The sequence below is a fragment of the Pseudochaenichthys georgianus genome, chromosome 22 (genome assembly GCF_902827115.2).
Source record: "Pseudochaenichthys georgianus chromosome 22, fPseGeo1.2, whole genome shotgun sequence".
In the NCBI taxonomy this organism is placed as follows: domain Eukaryota; kingdom Metazoa; phylum Chordata; class Actinopteri; order Perciformes; family Channichthyidae; genus Pseudochaenichthys; species Pseudochaenichthys georgianus.
In genome coordinates, this window is record NC_047524.1 from 21,323,485 (window position 1) to 21,343,689 (window position 20,205).

The following is a 20,205-nucleotide window of genomic DNA, read 5'->3' on the forward strand; positions in this document are numbered from 1 at the left end:
TTTGTTTTCTGATGAAATCGACAAGGAGGGAATGGCCGGGGCCCGGGGGGAATACCTATACTGTACTGGAGTAGAGTCTGAACACAGATGAAATGGATACACGAACGCTACACCATGTGATACAAATTGAGTTTTAACTTTGCACGTTTAATCCTTACAACTCCGTGTGTGTATTTCAGAATAGATGGAAAGTCAGGTATTATTTTAAAGTAAAGGAAGGATATTTGGCGCAGCACAACCACAAAGGGCTCAGTGATGTTTAGATCTAATTTCTCAAAAGTTAAACCAGATCATTTGAGGAGCTTTGTAAGGAATCAGACTTCACTTTTGTGCATGCTTGCATTGTCACTTTCATAGTTATTCAGGGGTCCTTTATTTTATTGATTTACTTGCACTATTATCTGTTTTATTGTGTGCACTGTTGGAGGAGCATGTGCCCTAAGATTTTCATTGTCATAACTACACTGTAGCTATGTACAAATGACAATAAAGCCTTGAATCTTGAATCTTTATCAATTTCTATCTAGCATTGATGCTAATAACTCTTTCAAACCAAATCTTGCTTCTGCTGATATGTTTCTCTATTTTCTCCCAGCTGCCTTTATACAGATTTGCGGTGCACAGGACATTACCTGCATTGTGGTCCACGATGGAGGCCACACAAAGTACAGCATCTCAGACGGCCATCGTGTCTCTGAGGAAGAGGAATTTGGCTACTCCTGGGCCAATGGCAGTGTAAGTTAGACAAAGCAGCATCGTCTAGCTCAGCGTTTCACTTCTCTGACCAACGAGATTTTTGTCTGTGGGAAAATCCCAGTTTAACAACATCAGATAACTGCTTAAAATAATACTCATTTGTTATAATATCACACACGAAAATATTAACGCTTGTATGGATGAATACAGTACTGTATCCTCACTTGATCAGACATGTACGTAAGGTTGTTTTACTGTTTGTGTTATAAACAGTTTTTTTTACTTTTTAGGACCATGTGATGGCAAATGAAGAGGACAAAAATCTTGAGCTTGTGGTGAACAACAGTGTCAACGATCTCATAACCCACAGATGCTTTGAAGTGGTGCTCTTCAAACGTACATCCAAGGAGGTATTGCACTTTTACCTTGTGAAAAAAATTATAGATTTGCCATTTAAACAGATAATCATTTGAAAATGTCTCCCCCTACTAAAGTAATCTCACGGTATTGTCCCTTTGCTTCCTCTCTATAGGGGAATAGTTTCACAGCTTACTGTACAAGTGAGTACCATTTCCTTCACTTTACTCTAATGGCGCATTTCCACTACACGGCCTCGCTCAGTATGGCTAGGCCTTGTTAGGACTGGCTCACTTCATGGCGCATTTCCGTTACAGTTTAGGAACTGGGGTAGTATCTAAACCAGTGGTTCTCAACTGGTCAGGCTTCGGGACCCACTTTTTACTTGGTCAATACATCACGACCCAACATTTTGAAGCACTCAAATCTATTCAACAAAAAAACGTGCTGTAATATATACGCTTTTCAGCATACAATATTAATACAAGTGAAGTATAGTGCATATACTGTATCCCTTATATCCCTTCACAAAACTAAAGTATGCTTTTAAAAAAGGTTTAATGAGATGATGGAATCAAAGCTGAACTATATAAAAAGGCACACATGCTGAAAACCCAACCCCAGCAGGGGGGTCTGGGGGGATTCTCCCCCATGAGATTTTTAGAAATACTAACATAAACTATGCATTCTGGTACACTCTGAGAAGAAAATAAATACATCTATTACTACCCGACATGTTAATAATATTTTATGCCATTGTTTGTTTTTCACTTTGTTCTGACATCTTGGAGATAGTCTGTGTGACTTACTTTAAATTGTGGGTAAGGGTAGATAGCTCCCATTGTTCTGTGACCTGTCAATCATCAAACCGAGGGTCATATTTCATTATGTGTTCATTTTTATCTGAAGTTGTACCCATGGATGTATAAAGAAGAGTTCTACCGCAAAGTTATTCTCCGTGGGGACTTCCGGCAACAATCTTGATTCTGATTGGCCAGAAGACTCAGCAAACAAATATCAGCAAAGATACTTATTGAGAAGATGATCACTACGTGACCGTTTATGGTCTCCAGTACTTCCAGTCCAACGCCAACTGCATGCACAGCGTTAGAAAATCGGGCCTTCAAAATAAAAGTTTGACTTTTCCCCCCAAAAAAAATAAAATTCAATTTCTTTTTTCAATTTTTTTTTCTTCGCTCACACATCCGCGACCCACTCCAAACGGGTCCGCTACCCACCAGTTTAGAACCACTGATCTATAGTAACGCAGTGTAGGCTGAGCCGTGGCATCATCTTCAATTAGAAAAATAACATCAGCCATTAGCTGTTAGCACTCAGAGCTCACAGCTCCTCATATCTGTTCAGAAACTAGACAAAAGTTAAACAAGTACAAACCACAGACTGCTGTGTCATGGCAAATACAGGCGCTGCTTTATTTATGTCTGTAGGCCGTTGTTGTGAGTGTGGACGGTCGGAGCATATACTGCGTTAGCTTAGCCGATCTCCATTTAGAAAACACGCATTTAAAAAGGTTTTTCGCCTGCCGTCTGTCTGCAGACTTGTCAAAGCATTAATTCATGGTTTTTACTAACCGGTATCAGTATGTTGTTACTTCGGCATCATTATGAAACGTGTATTACAATTAAATCACGGTCAAATATGTTCATCTTGTTGTAGTTGTAGCCCCCTTGCCAGTGATTCTCTCTCTAGTTTAGCATACTCAGCCCGACTCAGCCTGGTTGTTGGCCCGGAAAAAACCTCGATTTTATGGGGCCAGAAAAACTGTGAAATAGTACTCGCTAGCCGGTACTACGCCAAGTGGAAACGCAACCAAAAACAGGCCCCGCACGGCTCGGCACGCTTAAAGCGAGCTACCCGCTGCAGTGGAAATGCGCCATAAGTGTGCAAAGATCTTGCGGTCTGCCTTGTGTCCGATTGTCATCCATTTGTATGTTTAATATAATTGTTGAATGTTGTCCTTTATTTTGTATGAAGTGAAATGTGTTTCCAATGTTCTGATTTCTTCTTTTTACAGCCAACTGTACTCAGAGTGCTCCCAGACAGTCTGAGGGACACAACGGTAAGGATGATTTAAACAACATAACTGATGTTAGGTAATCTTTGCCATCAATGCGGTAGATATCGCAAGGTTACATCATGTGTGCACTTCCTTTTAGACGGCATGAATGAAACAAAGACTTCTGTTTCCATTCACAACTAATAGAGAGCAAGTATTTGTATACAAATATCTCCGGGCTGTCAATTCTATGTATATAGGTAATACACTGTATACAGTAACTGCATATTTAAAATAAATATTGACAATACCCATTCCAGTATGCACAAATTATATAGTAGAAAGCAACAAAAAAAGCATGTTTTTGTGATACATTACATTTGAATACATGTAATAACTAGTAATCTATTGGTATATTAACTGATTCTCTTCTCTTGACAGTAACGGTTCCTGTTGTCATTGCTGTTGTTATCCTGCTGCTGGTCGTGCTCTGTGTCTTCCTGTCCTACAAATTCAAAGTTTCCAGGTTTGTTTTTAAACAAATCAGTTTTAATGAAATACCATGTATTTCTCTCATCTTGCAAGTTTTTCAGTATGCTCTATTTTCATTTCTATGCAGCTGTCTCCTAATCAGATTGATTTACACTCGTGTGAAGATGCAGAGGGACCATGACGTGGAGGTGGGGATTACATACATCTCCCCTGTACTGCCATCTTAACAATCTTTTTAACAAATATACTGTAGCATGCAGCATTATGTACTATTGATGCTTAGAACTTTATTCCTGCTTTAAAAAGTGTTTTCCTTTATATTTTTTGTAGCAGTTGGCGTGTTGCTGTATTCCTGCTGCACTACTCTAAATGCGTTTGTTGTGCCTGTCTTTAGGGAACCACCTCTTCCCTGTTTTAAAGAATGCATTCCCTTTTAAATCCATATTTCTGCTAAATCAGTGTTAATAGTACACAGGATTGGATTTGTAGCCATAACATCTATTAGCATAGCTGATCTGTTTTTAATATTGTCCCATCAACCCTAATGCCCCACATCAACATGCCACTGCAAGAACAAGTTGCAGGGAGATATTTTTAATATATATCTTTATGCTTTTTTATATTATATAGGGCTGCACACTTTACAAATTGTCTTTTAATGAATCAGTTGAGGACAATGTGTGCACACATGTGATTTGGGATCACAAATGATTCATTTGTCAAACTATCACTGCCTCACTAGTTTAATCATATTTGGTGAGGTCAGATTTGTATTTGCCAAAGCAGCTGAATATGCTAAACGTTACTTAAACAGTGATGATATTTGCACAGCCATTAGGTTAGCTATCCTTCTTGGTGCACAGGTATATAGTTAGTGAGGCTGTGGAAGCAGACAGAAAGCAAGTAGGACCAAAGCCCAGTAGCCATGCAGTAACCCCCCCCAGGTCCAGTCAGGACCCCCGAATTGGTGTTAACGTGACCCTAAGCTGTGGAAGTGCGGAGACTCGTAATGCAGCACCAATGTGTGCCCTTTCAGTGTCCTGTCATCCTTAAGTCATTCCCTGCACATATAAATACTGATATATATATATATATAAAATATTTCTAATATATATTCCTAGGTATGTGTATACTGTTGGATATTATAGTAAATAAATAATGTTAGCATATCTATATCTATATTAGATATTGTGTATTATTTTATACTTTATACTAGACAAAATGTATGTATATTTTACATATTATAATATATTTTAAATACACTGCAGGGTTTGAATGCAATAATGTGTGCAATGTAATTATATCCGATACAATTGATTTGCAGGATATGGTGGTTATGTCCTGTCATTGTATGTCTTTAATCCTTGTGTTATTATACCAAATGATTTGCTCATTTGTTTAATATTCATTCATGAAATCACGACCCATTCTCTATTAAAGCCAACTTTGATTAAAAAAACGTTTTGTTTTTATTATTGTCGTAAAGTGTCGGCGAGTGTGTGTATTTATAGTAACAGGGTGTGTTCTAATCTGGTGAGGTGCCCCAACCAATCAGAGGTGGTCTATTCCTATGGTGTGAGGAGTTTTAATAGGTGGTGATGAAAGTTTTCCGATATCTGTCATAGGAAAACCCCATAACAGCTGAACTGTAACAGTACTCACTACTCTCACTACTCTCTACACTGCCTGCTTTCTCTCTCTCTAGGCATTTGAAGATTAAAGTCAGCTGTACAAACGTTATCTCACACGAGGGTTGAGAGCTTGTAAATGTTACTTTATATTGAGTGAGAACTTAAAGAGGTTTTTTTCTTGAAGTACTTTATATGAAATAGTCTACAGTACATGTGTCTCAGCAACACATACTTGTTAGTGTGGAACCTATACACAGTTATTTATTATTTAACACACTTCTGATTCACCCACACTGTAAAACAGTTCATGTCAGTTCAACTTGCAAATGAAAGTCCACCTGCTGCCTTGAAAAAGCAAATCAAGTCAACTTGAAGACAATCTTTGTTTCAACTCATTAATGCAAGTCAGTCTCGTTGATATGACTTGAAGGTTCTAGTTGTATTAACATTGTTTTTTAAGTTGTCTAAGTTGATTTAACTTTATACTTAGAGTTGAGACAACTACCAATCTTACATTATTAGGGCAAGAAAACTTTATTTACCTAGTCAAATAAACTCACATTTCAGTATTATAATAACTCACACTTTCAAGTTCTACATTTATATAACTCATAATTTCAAGTTAGGAAGATTGTAATAATGCATTTGTTTCAACTTAGATATATTAGTTGTATTGACTTCGGATAGCAAGTTTACATAAATGAATAATAATTCTTGCAGCGCATTTGTTCAGATATATAACATTTATTTAAAAAAACATGTTATACATCAACTTATATCCAAAATGTAATTGGCAATAGAAAATGAAACCATACAATACACTTGCATGACCATGCTGCTGACCATACCTGAGTTAGTCAGGTCTCTCGCCTCACTGCAGTAACATACACACCTGAAACGTTGAGGTATGCACAGTTGCACACATATTCACTTAAAAATGAAACCCGAACAAGACATCACACTACTTTTAAAACACCCATCAACAGAGGATGACAGCTGGCCCCAAGGACACTGGTCATACGACACACGTTTTCTCATCTCTGACACTGACTGCGTGACCTAGGCATTTTTTAATTTTTGCTTGGGTACACTGAAGCCGAGATGGAGATATGCAGAGTAAGATCTATGGTCTGCTGTCAAAACTTTACAAACTACACTGCTGAAAACAAGAACAATATATAGAATAACAGTCCAAAACAGAAACTCCCTTCTTCCAGGAGCTATGACAGTCATTTGTTTAGAGGTGATATCTCAGCAGTTTATTTCTGAGTCCATGGATTCTTGCAGAGCACTGGTCTGGTTTGATGGTCATGATGACCTTTTGAAGGAACTCAAAAGAGTATTTCATGTTGCGGGGGTACTCGAGGTTGAGGCAGTAGATTGCCCCCATTAACATGGCAAAGCCTGTGGGCACATCTCGGAGGTCATGTAGGATGATCTTCTCTTCTACCACCACGGCCACATTGAAGACTTCCAGAGGAAATGAGTCAAGCAGAGGGCCTTCATGTCCAATCAACAGTCCAACCTGCATTCCTTTCAGGATCACATCGAGAGTTTCTCCATGAGCCTAATAACAAAGACACATACATCTTAATTAACTGTTCCAAACTTGAAATAAAAACACGACAAATTGCAAGGTCATCATTTTTTCAGTAATTATTGCAATCCCTAAATTAACAATAGTAATACTTAAACAATACACACTATTGTAACAATGAACATTATATTGGCTATGGCAAAACCTCAAATTAAGCGAGAGAAAAGTAAATGTATAATATAAGTAATATAGTGACTTACATCACACATCCTGATAACGTTGGAGGAATCCTCTGCAAAAAATATTGGAAGACCGAGTAGGGCAGCCGTTCTTCTGCTCTGGTTTGTGTCCTCCAAGGGGAAAACAGACAAGGGTAGGTAAATATGATAGCCAAGCTTGAATCCTTATCTTTGCACATTTTTGGTAATAGTTTCTCTGTAAAATACTTGCCTCTTTCTGAAGACACTGCAGAACACCACTCATGGCCGACCTTCTTCCAGATGCTACAGCAGCTTTGTAAGCCTCCAACAGACTTGGAACCATGGCATCTAGTCCTTCCAGCAAAGATTTCAGCAGGTCTTTGGTGACGATTCTGCTGAACTCGGCACATAGCTAAAACAGACAAAAGAACAGAGAAATTACATGAGTGAGAGAAAAATAAGAGCACCATGTAACAGCTGTAGTAATTTAAAGAGAGGAATCCAAAACATAACGGCAAGAAATAGTACATGCTTTATGTTGTTGACGTATAATATCCTATAGTTCAGTAATAGTAGTTGTACCACATTGAAAGTCCTCAATTATAATTAAATGATGGAGTATATGATATTATACTCCATTACTTATGTAATAGTATTATCAGCAACTTAAGTAGAATTATTCATCTTGCCGTAAAATATGCCCTTTTTATTTTTGTGTTATAGCTGAAGGTACAAAAATATATTGTGTAGAAGTAAACAATTGCACAAACTGCACTCGATTAGCAAAGGATTACCTGTCTCTGACCAAACAATGCAGGCCATCTCTCCATGACAGCAGAGATCAGTGGCTCATCACCGATGATCTCCTTTCTTCGCTGTGAGAATGTTGCGATCATCAGTTCACCCAGAAGCTGTAAATCGGAGTCCTTCTTCTGCACTTCCAGTGCCATGGTATTGCGATCTTTCTCTGACTTCCCAGTAGTCTGTCCCTCAGGTGGCTCTGGCAGGTAGTGGATCTCTCCTTTTTTTGACTTTTTGACTGGCTTGTGGTTTTCCTCGCCCCTTTTTCTTTTATTTACAAGAACTTCAGGGCATCCAGCTGCCATCATTCTCTGACGGTAATTGCCCATCTTGAATCTCAAACTAAATACCCAGCAATACCACCCTCTACCTGACCCTGGCTCTTTGAGACATGGGTGCTTTGCAACAAGAGCTTTTGCTACACTTTCATAATGGTCTTTGTTGGGATAGGCTGTGATTTTAGATATGATATCTGCAAGTCTGTCCAGTATTTCACTTTTCACACCCTTTGAGATGACCATCACAGTTTGATCCTGGGCATACGCATCATTTGCTGCTCTCAGCTGATACTCAACATCATGGGAGAAAGCTGGAACAACAAAAGGATCGGGCCATTCTGTCGATTGACTGCTACTTGGGGAATCAAAGCTTACAGTATCCAGTGTTGAGTCAGAAACCACCTCAGAAGATGTGAACAAAACCTTCAGAGTGGCTCGTTCCGCTGGTAGCTCCTTAATGTCTGTCAAATTGCAGAGCTGATTCCCAAAGTCCGAATCTTCAAACTGTAAAATGAAGTTCCCTCGGAGACCAAGAGTGTTGCGCAGTTTTGCACACAGATCATCAACTGATGAGGGAACATCTTCTAGGGTGACCCGCCTTATATCTTCAGGTGAGAGGATAACTCTGAGAAGCATCATTGAGGTGTCTGCATCAGCTGAAACACAGTTAACAATATAGAAAACACTTTATCATCAGGAAATAAACACTGGAAGTGAATTGAAAATAAGTTGAAAATAAGTTGCACGTAACTTCCATTCCTTTCGAATATTTTGTCCCATTTAAGTAAACAGTGGAGGTGAGAGAAACAGAGTTCAGATCTTGAAACGTACTCCTTAAGGCCTCTCTGATAGCAACATCTAAGATGTCCACAGATACGATTGATGATTTCCCGGTCTCAATGCTTGGTTTGAAAATTGTTGGCATCTCCAAATAATATGCCAACATCAGCTGATGTCTTGTGGCTAAAGTGTGCAGAATATTTTTGAAGTTGCCAGTATTGCGAACCACCTGTTTGAAGAAAGAATGTTTGGCCTCAAATCTTATTGTCCAGAACTCAATTGGTGGACCAAATGTCTTGATCAGTACAGGATAATGTTCAAGATAATGATGCTTGGGACGTAATCTTGTACCAGGAAATATTTCCAATAGCAACTGTCTGTGGTCAGAGATTTTTGCTTGTAGGTAGCACAGGGTTTCTGTTGTGAATGAGGGGCTGGATAGTAGCTCCACAATGTCTTTCAGTTCAAGGATCACAGACCAGGTTTTTTCACTTTCTGGAATTCGGTGGCCGATCAGCAGTGGAAGGAATCTCAAAAGTGCCCAGTTCTCATGTCCATTGCCACCAATAGTTCCATTTTTGGAAAAGTTTGCATGTATTGCTTGAGGCCTGTTAGTTTTGTCATTAAACTGAAAAGGGAATGATCCTATCCTTTCATTAAGGTCATTCAAAGTGAAATACTTTTTAGCAATCAGATCTGAAAGACACATGCACAGTTCCACAGGTACAATTGCTTCGAACAAATCATGAAGAAAATCAGGTGGAAACCCTTTTGCAGGATGAAAGTGAGCAAGTCTTCTTAAAGGACAGTCTCTTTTTAAACCATCAACACATGAGGCATCAGTTGTCTTGAGCAGATTAACAGCTTCATCATACAAATGTGGTGTTCTCAAAGTAAAAGTCCCACTTCTGACATCATACTTCTGAATATCTGCACGGCTAGCCAAACAAAATCTGCAACATTTCTCCACATTGAAAGACTCTTGGTATCCAGCAAGTGAGTGTGCACCTAAGTTATCAGCAGACACATACAAAACAGTACCTTTCACATAAGAACCAAGTCCTTGTACAAATATACCGATGGTCTCTAAATGCTCAAGATCTCTTATCAGTGGTTCCAAAACCTTGCCGTAACCATATTGTTTTAAGTGTACAGTTTTGCACAATATAGCTAGATAAATTGATGATAATGTTGATCTAAATTTTAATGGTATGTTGGATAACACCCAATAAATGCCACACACTTTGTGTTTCTTTTTTGAAGTCCCCAACAGATTACAAACTTCAAAATCATCAATGTATAAGCCAAGAGCAATTCCTAATTCTTCAGTGAGAAGTTTGTTTTCTTTAAAGTATTCACCATCTTGAAATGAACTGTAATGACCTTCCCGTCTTCCCGTTGACTTCTGTAATGATTGAAGAATCTCAGTTCTTTCAAACAACTTACTTAACAGCTCTAAAATAGGAACATAAACAAATGAATGGTTTTTTTCTTGTACATTTAGCACATACTCGACGGGTTCAATGACTGTAGAGTTTTTTTTATAAAATGACTGCCTTTTACGCTCTGTGCCCAAAGGTCCCTGTCTTGAAAGAAATGTCAGTGGGTTTAAAGATTGTATTTCATCAGACAATTCTGTAACAACAGAGGCATCAACTACACAGTTATTTTCCTCCAGAACCTTCTGTATAATTTCTTTGATATTTTGATCAGCAAGTTCTCCAATGTCAAATAACTCATCAATTACTTCCTGTATTGCTGAATTAGAAACATGTAAAATGGTTTGCATGCGGAGGAATAAGGATGCAAACTTATTTTTAATGGTCTCTCTATTTTCAAGAAGACCTTCAGCACCAGGTAGAGAATCATATGAAGGTGATGCCTCAGTATCAGAAACAGAATCCTCCCTGATTACAGTATTTGTATGTCCATGCTGTACACAAAGCCCTGGTCTAAGACTATTTAGGGTGGAACATTTATGATAGCGGCTTCTATGAGCAGTAAAGGTTGATAGTATACTCGACTTGAATGAGCAGTCTACGAATGGACATTTAACTGTTTCCCTGTTCCTCAAATGAGTCTTTAAATGAGCTAAATATGTGTTAATGTCACTAGGCTCTGAGAATGAACACAAATCACAGCATAATTTTGACACACATTTGTTAGCTTCTTTAACATGTTCTTTCAAATGTTTTTTAAGTAAAGCTTGGGTTTGAAAGCTGTTCAAACAGTCTTCATAAATACAGACAAGGCCTGAACACCTTCGATGATGTCCGTGACGCTGTTTATAATGCTGAATTATTCTTCCTTGCCAATTGGAGGAGAACGTACAAAACTTACATTTCCACTTCATGAACTGGACATGCTCGTTCACACCTGTAACACAAAATAAATGCACGTTATTTACCTTGATATTGACCTTCCACAAATATATTGGTATCAGCATTTATGTTTTCATATCAGCAGAGATGAAAAAAATGGCAATTTTTTTTACAATAAAGACAATTATGCTCGGGGTGATTCAAATGTACGTTCCAGTGTTCAGGTTACATTTTTAATGGCAGTTGCCCCCTATGTCTTCAAATCATACCACAGCAGTAGCGAGTTTCATGCAGCAGAGCGGTCAAAGATGTCACTGTTTGTTGTGTTTTTAATATTACGTTTTTATACAGGGCCGCCCCTCCTTATACGCAGATCACGCAGAAGCAGACTGAGGTGAGGCAAAATGTGGCTCATTTTGCGGAGGGAGCCTCATCTGAAGCGCACCGACAGCGCGCCACAGTTTCGCCGCTGTGAGGCTCCACTAGCCCCCCTGACTTCCCGCATACCTGCTGCTATCCCTCTCTCTACGCCCCACCCAGCTCCCGACGCTCTCTCATCTGCTCTTGGATGCCCACACACTACGTACATTACGCACCGCACTATTCCCGAAAAAGCTAAGCTACTCTCATGACATTTTGGTATGATACTTAAACTTATAAAGTAATAGTTTGAATATCAGACACACGAAAACCCAAAACAAATAGCCGCGTTCACACTGCGGTACTTTTCCCACAAAGGTTCATGCGAACTTAGTTCATGATCGCGTTCACACCAAAAAGAGCCGGTACTAAAAGTAGTTCATGCGAACCTTTTTACCCCCTCGAGCGGTCGTTTGTGAGAAAAGAGCTATATTCCTGATTGGCTGGGCGGATTGCAAACCACGCCCCGTAAAACTCCCAAAAAGTTTTGTGAAGCCGCAATTTTATTATCCTCGCATTAGCATTAGACCAGCGCAGAAACGCAGAGAGACTAACTTATGGCAACAATAAATAAAACATGGGAGCGGTGGAGATGAGGAGGTGTAGGCGTTCTGGCGATTTACTCGGAAGGCTTCAGTAGAAGCTGCTGGGACTCCCAGCAGCTTCTACTGAATCCAGTCCCCAACTCCGGGGACTTTGGGCGGCAGTATACGCCGTGAAGTGGTTTGCGGCCTGCCAGTAAACCCAAAGCAGAAGAAGAAGAAGAAGTGATGTCAGCGGCTTCATAATCCACCCCCAGGGACTTTTTCTGGTGTGAACGCGATCTGTACTTAGTTCATGCGAACTAAAGAGTTCGCATGAACCTTTGTGGGAAAAGTACCGCAGTGTGAACGCGGCTAATGTCGTCTCCGTGTCTCCTCTGCCCTGCCCCCCCCCACACATACATAAACGCAGAGCGGAGAGAAAAAAGGAGACCAGGTAGATTTCCCTCCAAACATTTGAGTTGCCTCCAGGGTCTGCAGCATGCGCCACATTATTACACGTCTTGAAGTGTATACAGTTCATAATACATTGTATTTTTTACTGGTCAATATTAAACCCAAAGTGCACGCACAGCCATTAAAAGTGACACAGTATCGCTCCCTTATCTCTGACTGTGTAGCTAGCTGACAGCGAACATTGCTAATGGCAATTTAAGCTAGCAAACTTACCACTTAATTGTCAAAGCAAACCTAAATGTCGAAGTAAATTAATAACTTTAGTAGCTCATAATTAAAATTAAATATTAACAGTTAAAAACAAACCCATTTGCTTACACTTTAATATGTTTTAGCTTTCTATCAATATTAGTAAGCACAACGTCCACAGATAACTTCATACTCTTTATTTCTTTCAAACCGTAGTAGTAGCAGGCAAAGAATTAAAGGTTTTGAAATCATTAAAACTTACCTCCTTACTGTCTTGCAGCAGAAATAAAATGCCCTCCGTAACCGTAACGGTCCTAGCCGGTGTTTCAGACTGTAGGTTAACATATCACTCCGCCTCCGTTGGATCACCGCTGCAGGTTCACAGAGTTCCTCTCATTTAGATCAAAAATGTGTCTTTAGTCCGAATTAAAACATGACATCTTTAGGATATACCAGTTAATTACATCCATGCTTAAACATTGCATTCAGTTTAGGGAGGAGTTTTTTTTTTTTAAACTCAAATGTGGAAGCATACATTTTGTTCTGTCGCTCTCAAACCTGCCTTCCCGCCTTTTTCTTTTGTTTCTTTTTTCAACTGATAAGTCAATGTGACAAAATGTTTAAGTTGTCAAGACAGTGAATAAATGTAAGTTTAACCTTCTAAAACTAGAAAAGCTGAGTTAAAAATCAAAAACGTGTCAGAGCTCTTTGAATTGAAGAGACAATGTAACTTGACATAACTAAATGGGGCTGTGATGTTTTACAGTGCATGAACTTTCATGACTTTAGTTTATGACGCAAGGTGAGTGTGACGGTAGGATGTCTGTGTATAAACAAGGCATGGTGAGGTGTGCCAACATTCACATGGTGTGACCTATGTGTAAGCAATGAAAAATAGGCTAGCTGTGTGTTATGATTTCAGTGAGTAGACAGACTTTTTTATGCTTAGTCAATCTAAATGAAATCGGCCTTTGTTGTGTTTTGGTCATAAATAGCAGGGGTATATACACTTTTGAATGTCAGTTAAGATTTCTCATCTCAAAATGTTACATGAACCGGTGGATAAAGTTGTGGAACTGGTAAAATCAATACTGGTAATGTCGTAATTTTCGGATTAGGCCTGCACAGGAAATCCAAACAGTTATGTCACATGATCCACTGACCAAACAAAAAGGGTGTGGCCTTCTGGGAAATAGTCTCACCTCAAAAGAAACCGTCATGTGAGGTTACCCTTCCAGGCTGCAAACAAAAATGCTTTAGCAATGCTGGAATTCCCCTTTTGTGTATGGTACATTCATGCATCTTTGACCATTCATCTGAAACTATAGTAGATTGGACTTTCAAACTTTGTCCTGCTCCTGTATCCCACCACAAGGTATCTTTGTCTGTGAGTGGTCGTGTGTTATGGACAACATACAGCAAGACATTTGGAAATGTTGAAGTGGGCTCTTGACCTCAATGGTGTTTTTCTGGTAAACAAGTGTTAAAATGAGCCACTTTCAAGGTTCAATAATTGTTCAAATGTTTATGGTTTGAGTCCTTGGTGTGAATAGAGCCACACACTGGAAAAAAATGCTTCTCCAAAAATAAGTTAAACACTATTGAAAACAAGCTGTTTTCACTTGAGATAAGTACAACAATCTGCCAATAGAACAAGTGAAAGTTTGCTTTGTAAGATTTCTTGAAATAAGATGGGATATTTAGATAAATCAGATTTTGTAATTAGATGGGAGAACTATATTTGACCATAATCAGGAACATGTTGTGTTACAATATAGGCCTCACATGTTCAAAGGTGTTCTGTTTTCAACCTGATCTCACCAGAATGCGTGACTCCACCACGACTCCTTAACACCACAATGCGTGGTGGAGTGACGAACTTTGTTACATTTGCGTGTCGGCACCACGCAAACAACCCCAATGTAAAGTGAATGAGGCTCCTTTGTCGTGGTGCACACACGCATTTCTACAACGTGCATTGTGTGTAATGCAACTGTTAATTTTATTAAATTAGTTTGTTTTTAAGGAAGGCCAGAGCTTCAGCTGTGTCAAATAGATTGTTCCCTTTAGTTAACGTTATTTAAAAGATAATGATCATGTCTTGTATTACGAGCGTCCATTCCCATTGGATAACGGAGAATTTTACACCCGGAAGTAAGTAGCCTATTCTCCTTACTGTCGATTGATTTTACAGTGATATCTGCACTACTCATCGACTAAAAAACACCAAATTGTCCTTGTTAATTACACAACATTGATTGGTTTGAATTGTGTGCAATGCTTTTGTATTTTCCCCCTTCGATTCGGAGAAACAAATATTTTCTCGGAGTTTTTGGACGGAGTTTTTGGACGGCAGAAGACACTACACTACCCAGAATCCTCAGCTATCGTTTGGGACTACACCATGAACCCCGTGATCAGTCCTCAAGTTCTTTGATTGGTTGACCTCCAACTGCATTCCATATGAAAAAAAACGTTTCGTAAAAGAGAAAATCATACTTTATTCAGCAGTGCTTGCTTTACTCTTTGAAAGTCATCACATGAATGCATTGTAATAAATGGTTTGGCTGCATTAAATATTACACATCTGTCTTAGTTCTTTATTTATCTACAGAGATCGGGCATCAGAATACACCGGAAACTATTCTTTTACCGTTCTGTTTTAATTTCACAATAAAGTTAGTAGTAATATTTTGTGTTGATATTATTGTTTTTTATTAACTACTAGACGACTGGGTCATGTTAAGACCATCTTTTTTTGGTTGCTATGGGTTTTTTCCATCGCTTTTGTGTTACAAATATCAAAACAATAACAAAATAATATTCGTCGTAAACTAAACCAGAAACAGCAGTATATTTTATTTTGTTAACACTGTAAACTTGACAGCCTTTTAACCCAAACCACCTACTGGTTAAAGCACGGTATTACACGTTTAGAGTAATTGCAATGCAGGAAGATTGTGTTGCTTTTTAATGACTGTTTAAAATGCCTTTTTCTTAATGTCTTTCATTTTTGTAACGCACTTTTGAATGCGTTATATTTTATGAAAACATTCAAATATTAAGAGTACATAGTGGGAAAAGTAGAAGGTCAATTATATAAATATAGAATAGAAAATATCAAGAAGATACTCAAATGATATCTAGAGTAAAACAGTTTAGTGCCTGATAGGAGGATGTGCTAACTAATAAGGCTTTATTTAAAGAAATGTGCAGAATACGACAGTGTAATGGTGGAAGTATACACACACATTGATAGATGTCTTGTAATGCACTGTTGATGAACCTGTGACCCAAGTTGTTCATTCATTGCATAACTACACTGTTGTGTATATGATATGTCAATAAACCTTAGAAAATCTTGAAATCTTGAAAGGGATGTGCAAAATAGCAATTATATACAGTCTTTAATGAACTATTAGAGAATAACGAGTAATGAATATGCTTTAAACGGATCTGCAGATAAATATTTAGTCTTCTCAAGCAACCAACTATCAAATATCTCTCCTGATTGTTGGCACTTGACAATCACCTTCACTGAATTTCATTCAGGTGTAACTAAAATCTGATTTAAGGGTTGTTTATATTTCACATCATTAATCCAAATCTGTAAAGTAACTAAAATAAATGTAGTGGATTAAAAATACCAGGTTAACCTTAAAGAAAGCCCTCAGGATTATAAAAGACCACCATCACCCCAGCCACAAACGGTTCTGTCTGCTGCAGTCTGGCAGGCGGTACCACAGCATTCGGACTAAAACCACCAGACACAGAGACAGCTTCATCCCACAGGCCAGAAGACTATTAAACACCTGAACTTAGAAATAACATTCATCTGGCTGCTACTTAGAAATTATTTATCTAATATATCATATTCCAATCACTTGTATATAGACTCTTATTGCACTATTTCACTATTTTTTCTGTGCATCTGTTTTATTGCGTAGCACTGTTGGAGGAGCCTGTGACCTAAGGGGGGGAGGGGGGTAGGACACGTTCGATTCCTGTTTTGAATAGTGTGCCGTCGATGGGTTTCATTCCATTTCAAAGTCCTTTTGGACGCTCTGTGTAAACGTCGCGCATCCAATCACAGAGGTTGAGGACTGATCACGGGGTTTGTCAAGCTAAGCACATGGTGTAGTCCCAAACGATAGCTGAGGATTCTGGGTAGTGTAGTGTCTTCTGCCGTCCAAAAACTCCGAAAATATATTTGTTTCTCCGAATCGAAGGGGGAAAATACAAAAGCATTGCACACAATTCAAACCAATCAATGTTGTGTAATTAACAAGGACAATTTGGTGTTTTTTAGTCGATGAGTAGTGCAGATATCACTGTAAAACCAATCGACAGTAAGGAGAATAGGCTACTTACTTCCGGGTGTAAAATTCTCCGTTATCCAATGGGAATGGACGCTCGTAATACAATACAGGGGACATGATCATTATCTTTTAAATAACGTTAACTGAAGGGAACAATCTATTTGACACAGCTGAAGCTCTGGCCTTCCTTAAAAACAAACTAATTTAATAAAATTAACAGTTGCATTACACACAATGCACGTTGTAGAAATGCGTGTGTGCACCACGACAAAGGAGCCTCATTCACTTTACATTGGGGTTGTTTGCGTGGTGCCGACACGCAAATGTAACAAAGTTCGTCACTCCACCACGCATTGTGGTGTTAAGGAGTCGTGGTGGAGTCACGCATTCTGGTGAGATCAGGTTGTCTGTTTTCTGATGTTGGTGATTTTCTAATAACTATCTAAAAAAATATGTGTTTCAATAATAAAAAAAAATAAGATATTTTGACTGAACAAGATGATTGATGATGCATTGTCTAAAAACAAAACCCGATATCTCACTGCAGTGTTACTGCGGTGTAAAGACATATTCTGACTAGATATTAGACACATATGCAAGATTTCGAGTTTTTGTACTGTATGTATTTATATCCACAATATTTTAAATTTAGATTTTTTTTAACACGAGAGACATAAAAGCAATTATGCTTCACCCGTATAACACAGAAAACATTATGCAAGAAAAGAAAATAGAAAATACACAATTCTAGCTCTTAGAAGGATATCTTCTCCAATAGGAGGCCTGATAACATCCGTCTCAACCAATGAGTGATGCCTGGGCTGTGGGCCTTTTTCCAAAACATGCAATACAGGTTTTGGTGTAGAGCAAGCTGAGGTCTATTTTAAATGTTAATATTCATACTTTTATGTACACAACAAAGTGTGTTCTTGCATGATCCCATGGTTAAATTAGTCTTTTGAGTACCAAGTGATTCATAACATAGAGGTGGATGGGAAACAGCTAGCTTCTGTCACCAGACATTCAAATGGAAATGAAGAAACAGGTGCAGTTAAATGTGAACACCGCTGGAAACATTAAATACCCAAACTGAGACAGCTTTTAACATTTTGACATTCTCTAAATGTGTCAGATGACAGCGTGAGGAAACATGGAAGTCTCAGTCTTGTTTTTTTGCGGCTTTTCTCTCATAAATAAGAGGAAACCCTGATGAAACCTCAACAACCTTATTTCTCAGACATTTTTAACAGTATGCAGAATGTCACTAGATCAGGGATGGGCAACTTGGATGGTGGTGGGGGCCACATAATGACAGATTCCATATACTGTAGTAATTATTGACAAATATACTAAGTCTGACATCTTCATTGACATTTTTCATTGAACTTCCTCTAATAAGCTCATGTGAAGCCATGCAAAGACCACAGGTGAGTACTTTCTTACAGCAACAATGGAAGCCAACATGGAAGCAAGAGGAAGAGGAAGAGCTGGGCTGAGAGTGAGAGGAGGAGGAAGAGGTGGGTGAGAGTGAGAGGAGGAAGAATGAGGGGTAGAGGGAGAGGACGTGGACAAAGAAGAGTACTCTCTAATGAAATGTTATCAACCATGGTTGGACGATGAGAGGCTGGACAGAGGGTTCAGCCTAATCTAAGCCGATGTACTGTTGCCTCTGTAATCCGGACACTTAGACTTGAAAACAGGTTAGTTCCCAGTTTGTAGCTCTGCATAATTCATGATATATCAGAGCTTATATCTGTTGTGTGAGACGTATTTACTTCATTACTGTAATTGAATTGTTAGCATGTTGCATACTATAACTGTACACAAATCCTGCACAATGTACTGTGGTAAACTTACTTGTATGCAACACAGACACTGACCGACCACTTTGTCTTTGTTGTTTATCTGAAGGACTGAGAAACAAAGAGGTGGAAGGCTACTCAAGTAAAAGTACAGAAGTATTAGCATCGAAATATACTTAAATACAGTACTTGAGTACATGTACTTCCCACCTTTGCCCATCATCACAGGAAAATAGTTCCCCTCATGCCAACAGTAACAATGCCTTGGTTTCTGTGAATAATACAAAGTTCTGCCTTTGGACACATTTCTGTTTTCTATGTACATTTTAATGTACATGAACTCCTCTAATAGTAGATCTAGCTACAGTATTTCGATATATTTACTCGTGTGTGAGCCGAGGTTCCTTTTTGTTTCAATGTAAGAGACGGCACTGCCATCTACTGGCAGAAGATGTTTAATTTATCCAAAGGAACTTTTGATCATAATGAGGAAAAAGCCTAAATGTGTTGTTATTATTATGCAGTTGCTAAGTTTACACATGTTGATTATGACAGGTTGGAAGATTCAACAACACGTATCATTAAAAAAAGGATATTGCACTAAATGTTTTAAGTGTCTTTATGTGCACATTATTGTTGTTTGAATGAACTGGGCCTCTTATCCTACTTTTTGTAAAATGTAATTACCCTGGTGCTAGCTAGCCAAGCTAACGGATGGAGCTTTTTCAACAACAAGGTGGAGGGAGAGCTCTCTCCTGTCAGACTGAGAGTCTCAGATAACCTCAGCTCAGGTGAAGTAAAGGACTCTCTCAGTGTTTAGATAGTTAACTTAGTTTAGTTATCTCAGTGGGGCTCAAACGTTTTGGTCACGATTAATGTAAATAAGTATTTCCGAGGCACACGTTTATATGATCCGTATAAAAAACAAGAGCATAAAGGAAAAACATGAAATAGCCTACTATATGACAGTAAAACAAGAATACCGTTTTAAAAGGGGAGTGATTTGTAAAATATCTATAAAGAAATAGAAAATCTGTTTACAGTTCTGTTTCATATTATGGGTGTTGAGAGATGTATCCATAGATCTCTTATTAACGTTGCTCTCAAAGTGCACCAGATTGATGCTTTTAACTTCAATATTAAGGGTGAGGACCCTCCTATTAGGTTAGGTCCACTCCCCACTTGTAAAAATAGCACTTTACCCCTGCTTACACCTATAATTACAGATAATGAGCTGATTATCGAGCCTTCATTGTAACAGTCGCGGGTACACTGTGTGTGTGCGTGTGGGGAGTGTTGCAGTCGAAAATTCAACTCTAGCGCAGGTGCATTAATGGGAACCCTAAATGTTTGAGCACCCTCTATGA

General features: G+C 38.6%; 1 protein-coding gene across 3 annotated transcripts; it reads right to left on the reverse strand.

Annotated features, from left to right (window-relative positions):
* Window positions 1-5,929: 5,929 nt before the first annotated feature.
* LOC117467402 (sterile alpha motif domain-containing protein 3-like) lies at window positions 5,930-13,447 on the reverse strand. Of its 3 annotated transcripts, none has more exons than XM_034111007.2 (7): window positions 13,253-13,447; window positions 12,980-13,088; window positions 11,130-11,165; window positions 7,725-8,665; window positions 7,181-7,342; window positions 6,991-7,080; window positions 5,930-6,760 (listed from the first exon to the last, which is right to left on the reverse strand). In XM_034111007.2, exons 3-7 carry the CDS (start codon window positions 11,140-11,142, stop codon window positions 6,431-6,433), a joined length of 1,536 nt encoding a protein of 511 aa, XP_033966898.1. In that variant the 5' UTR covers window positions 11,143-11,165; window positions 12,980-13,088; window positions 13,253-13,447; the 3' UTR covers window positions 5,930-6,430. The 3 variants fall into 3 exon arrangements, with proteins under 3 accessions (XP_033966898.1, XP_033966899.1, XP_033966900.1); XM_034111008.2 differs by having other exon boundaries at window positions 5,931-6,760; window positions 7,725-10,194; XM_034111009.2 differs by having other exon boundaries at window positions 5,931-6,760; window positions 8,761-11,165.
* Between the last annotated feature and the right edge of the window lie 6,758 nt (window positions 13,448-20,205).

Excerpts from the sequence above, each read along its gene's own strand:
- LOC117467402 (XM_034111007.2), bottom strand. Across the intron at positions 7,081-7,180 it reads TGCAGTGTCTTCAGAAAGAG|GACACAAACCAGAGCAGAAG; the intron begins GCAAGTATTTTA and ends TTCCCCTTGGAG. Across the intron at positions 6,761-6,990 it reads ACGTTATCAGGATGTGTGAT|GCTCATGGAGAAACTCTCGA; the intron begins GTAAGTCACTAT and ends CTTTGTTATTAG.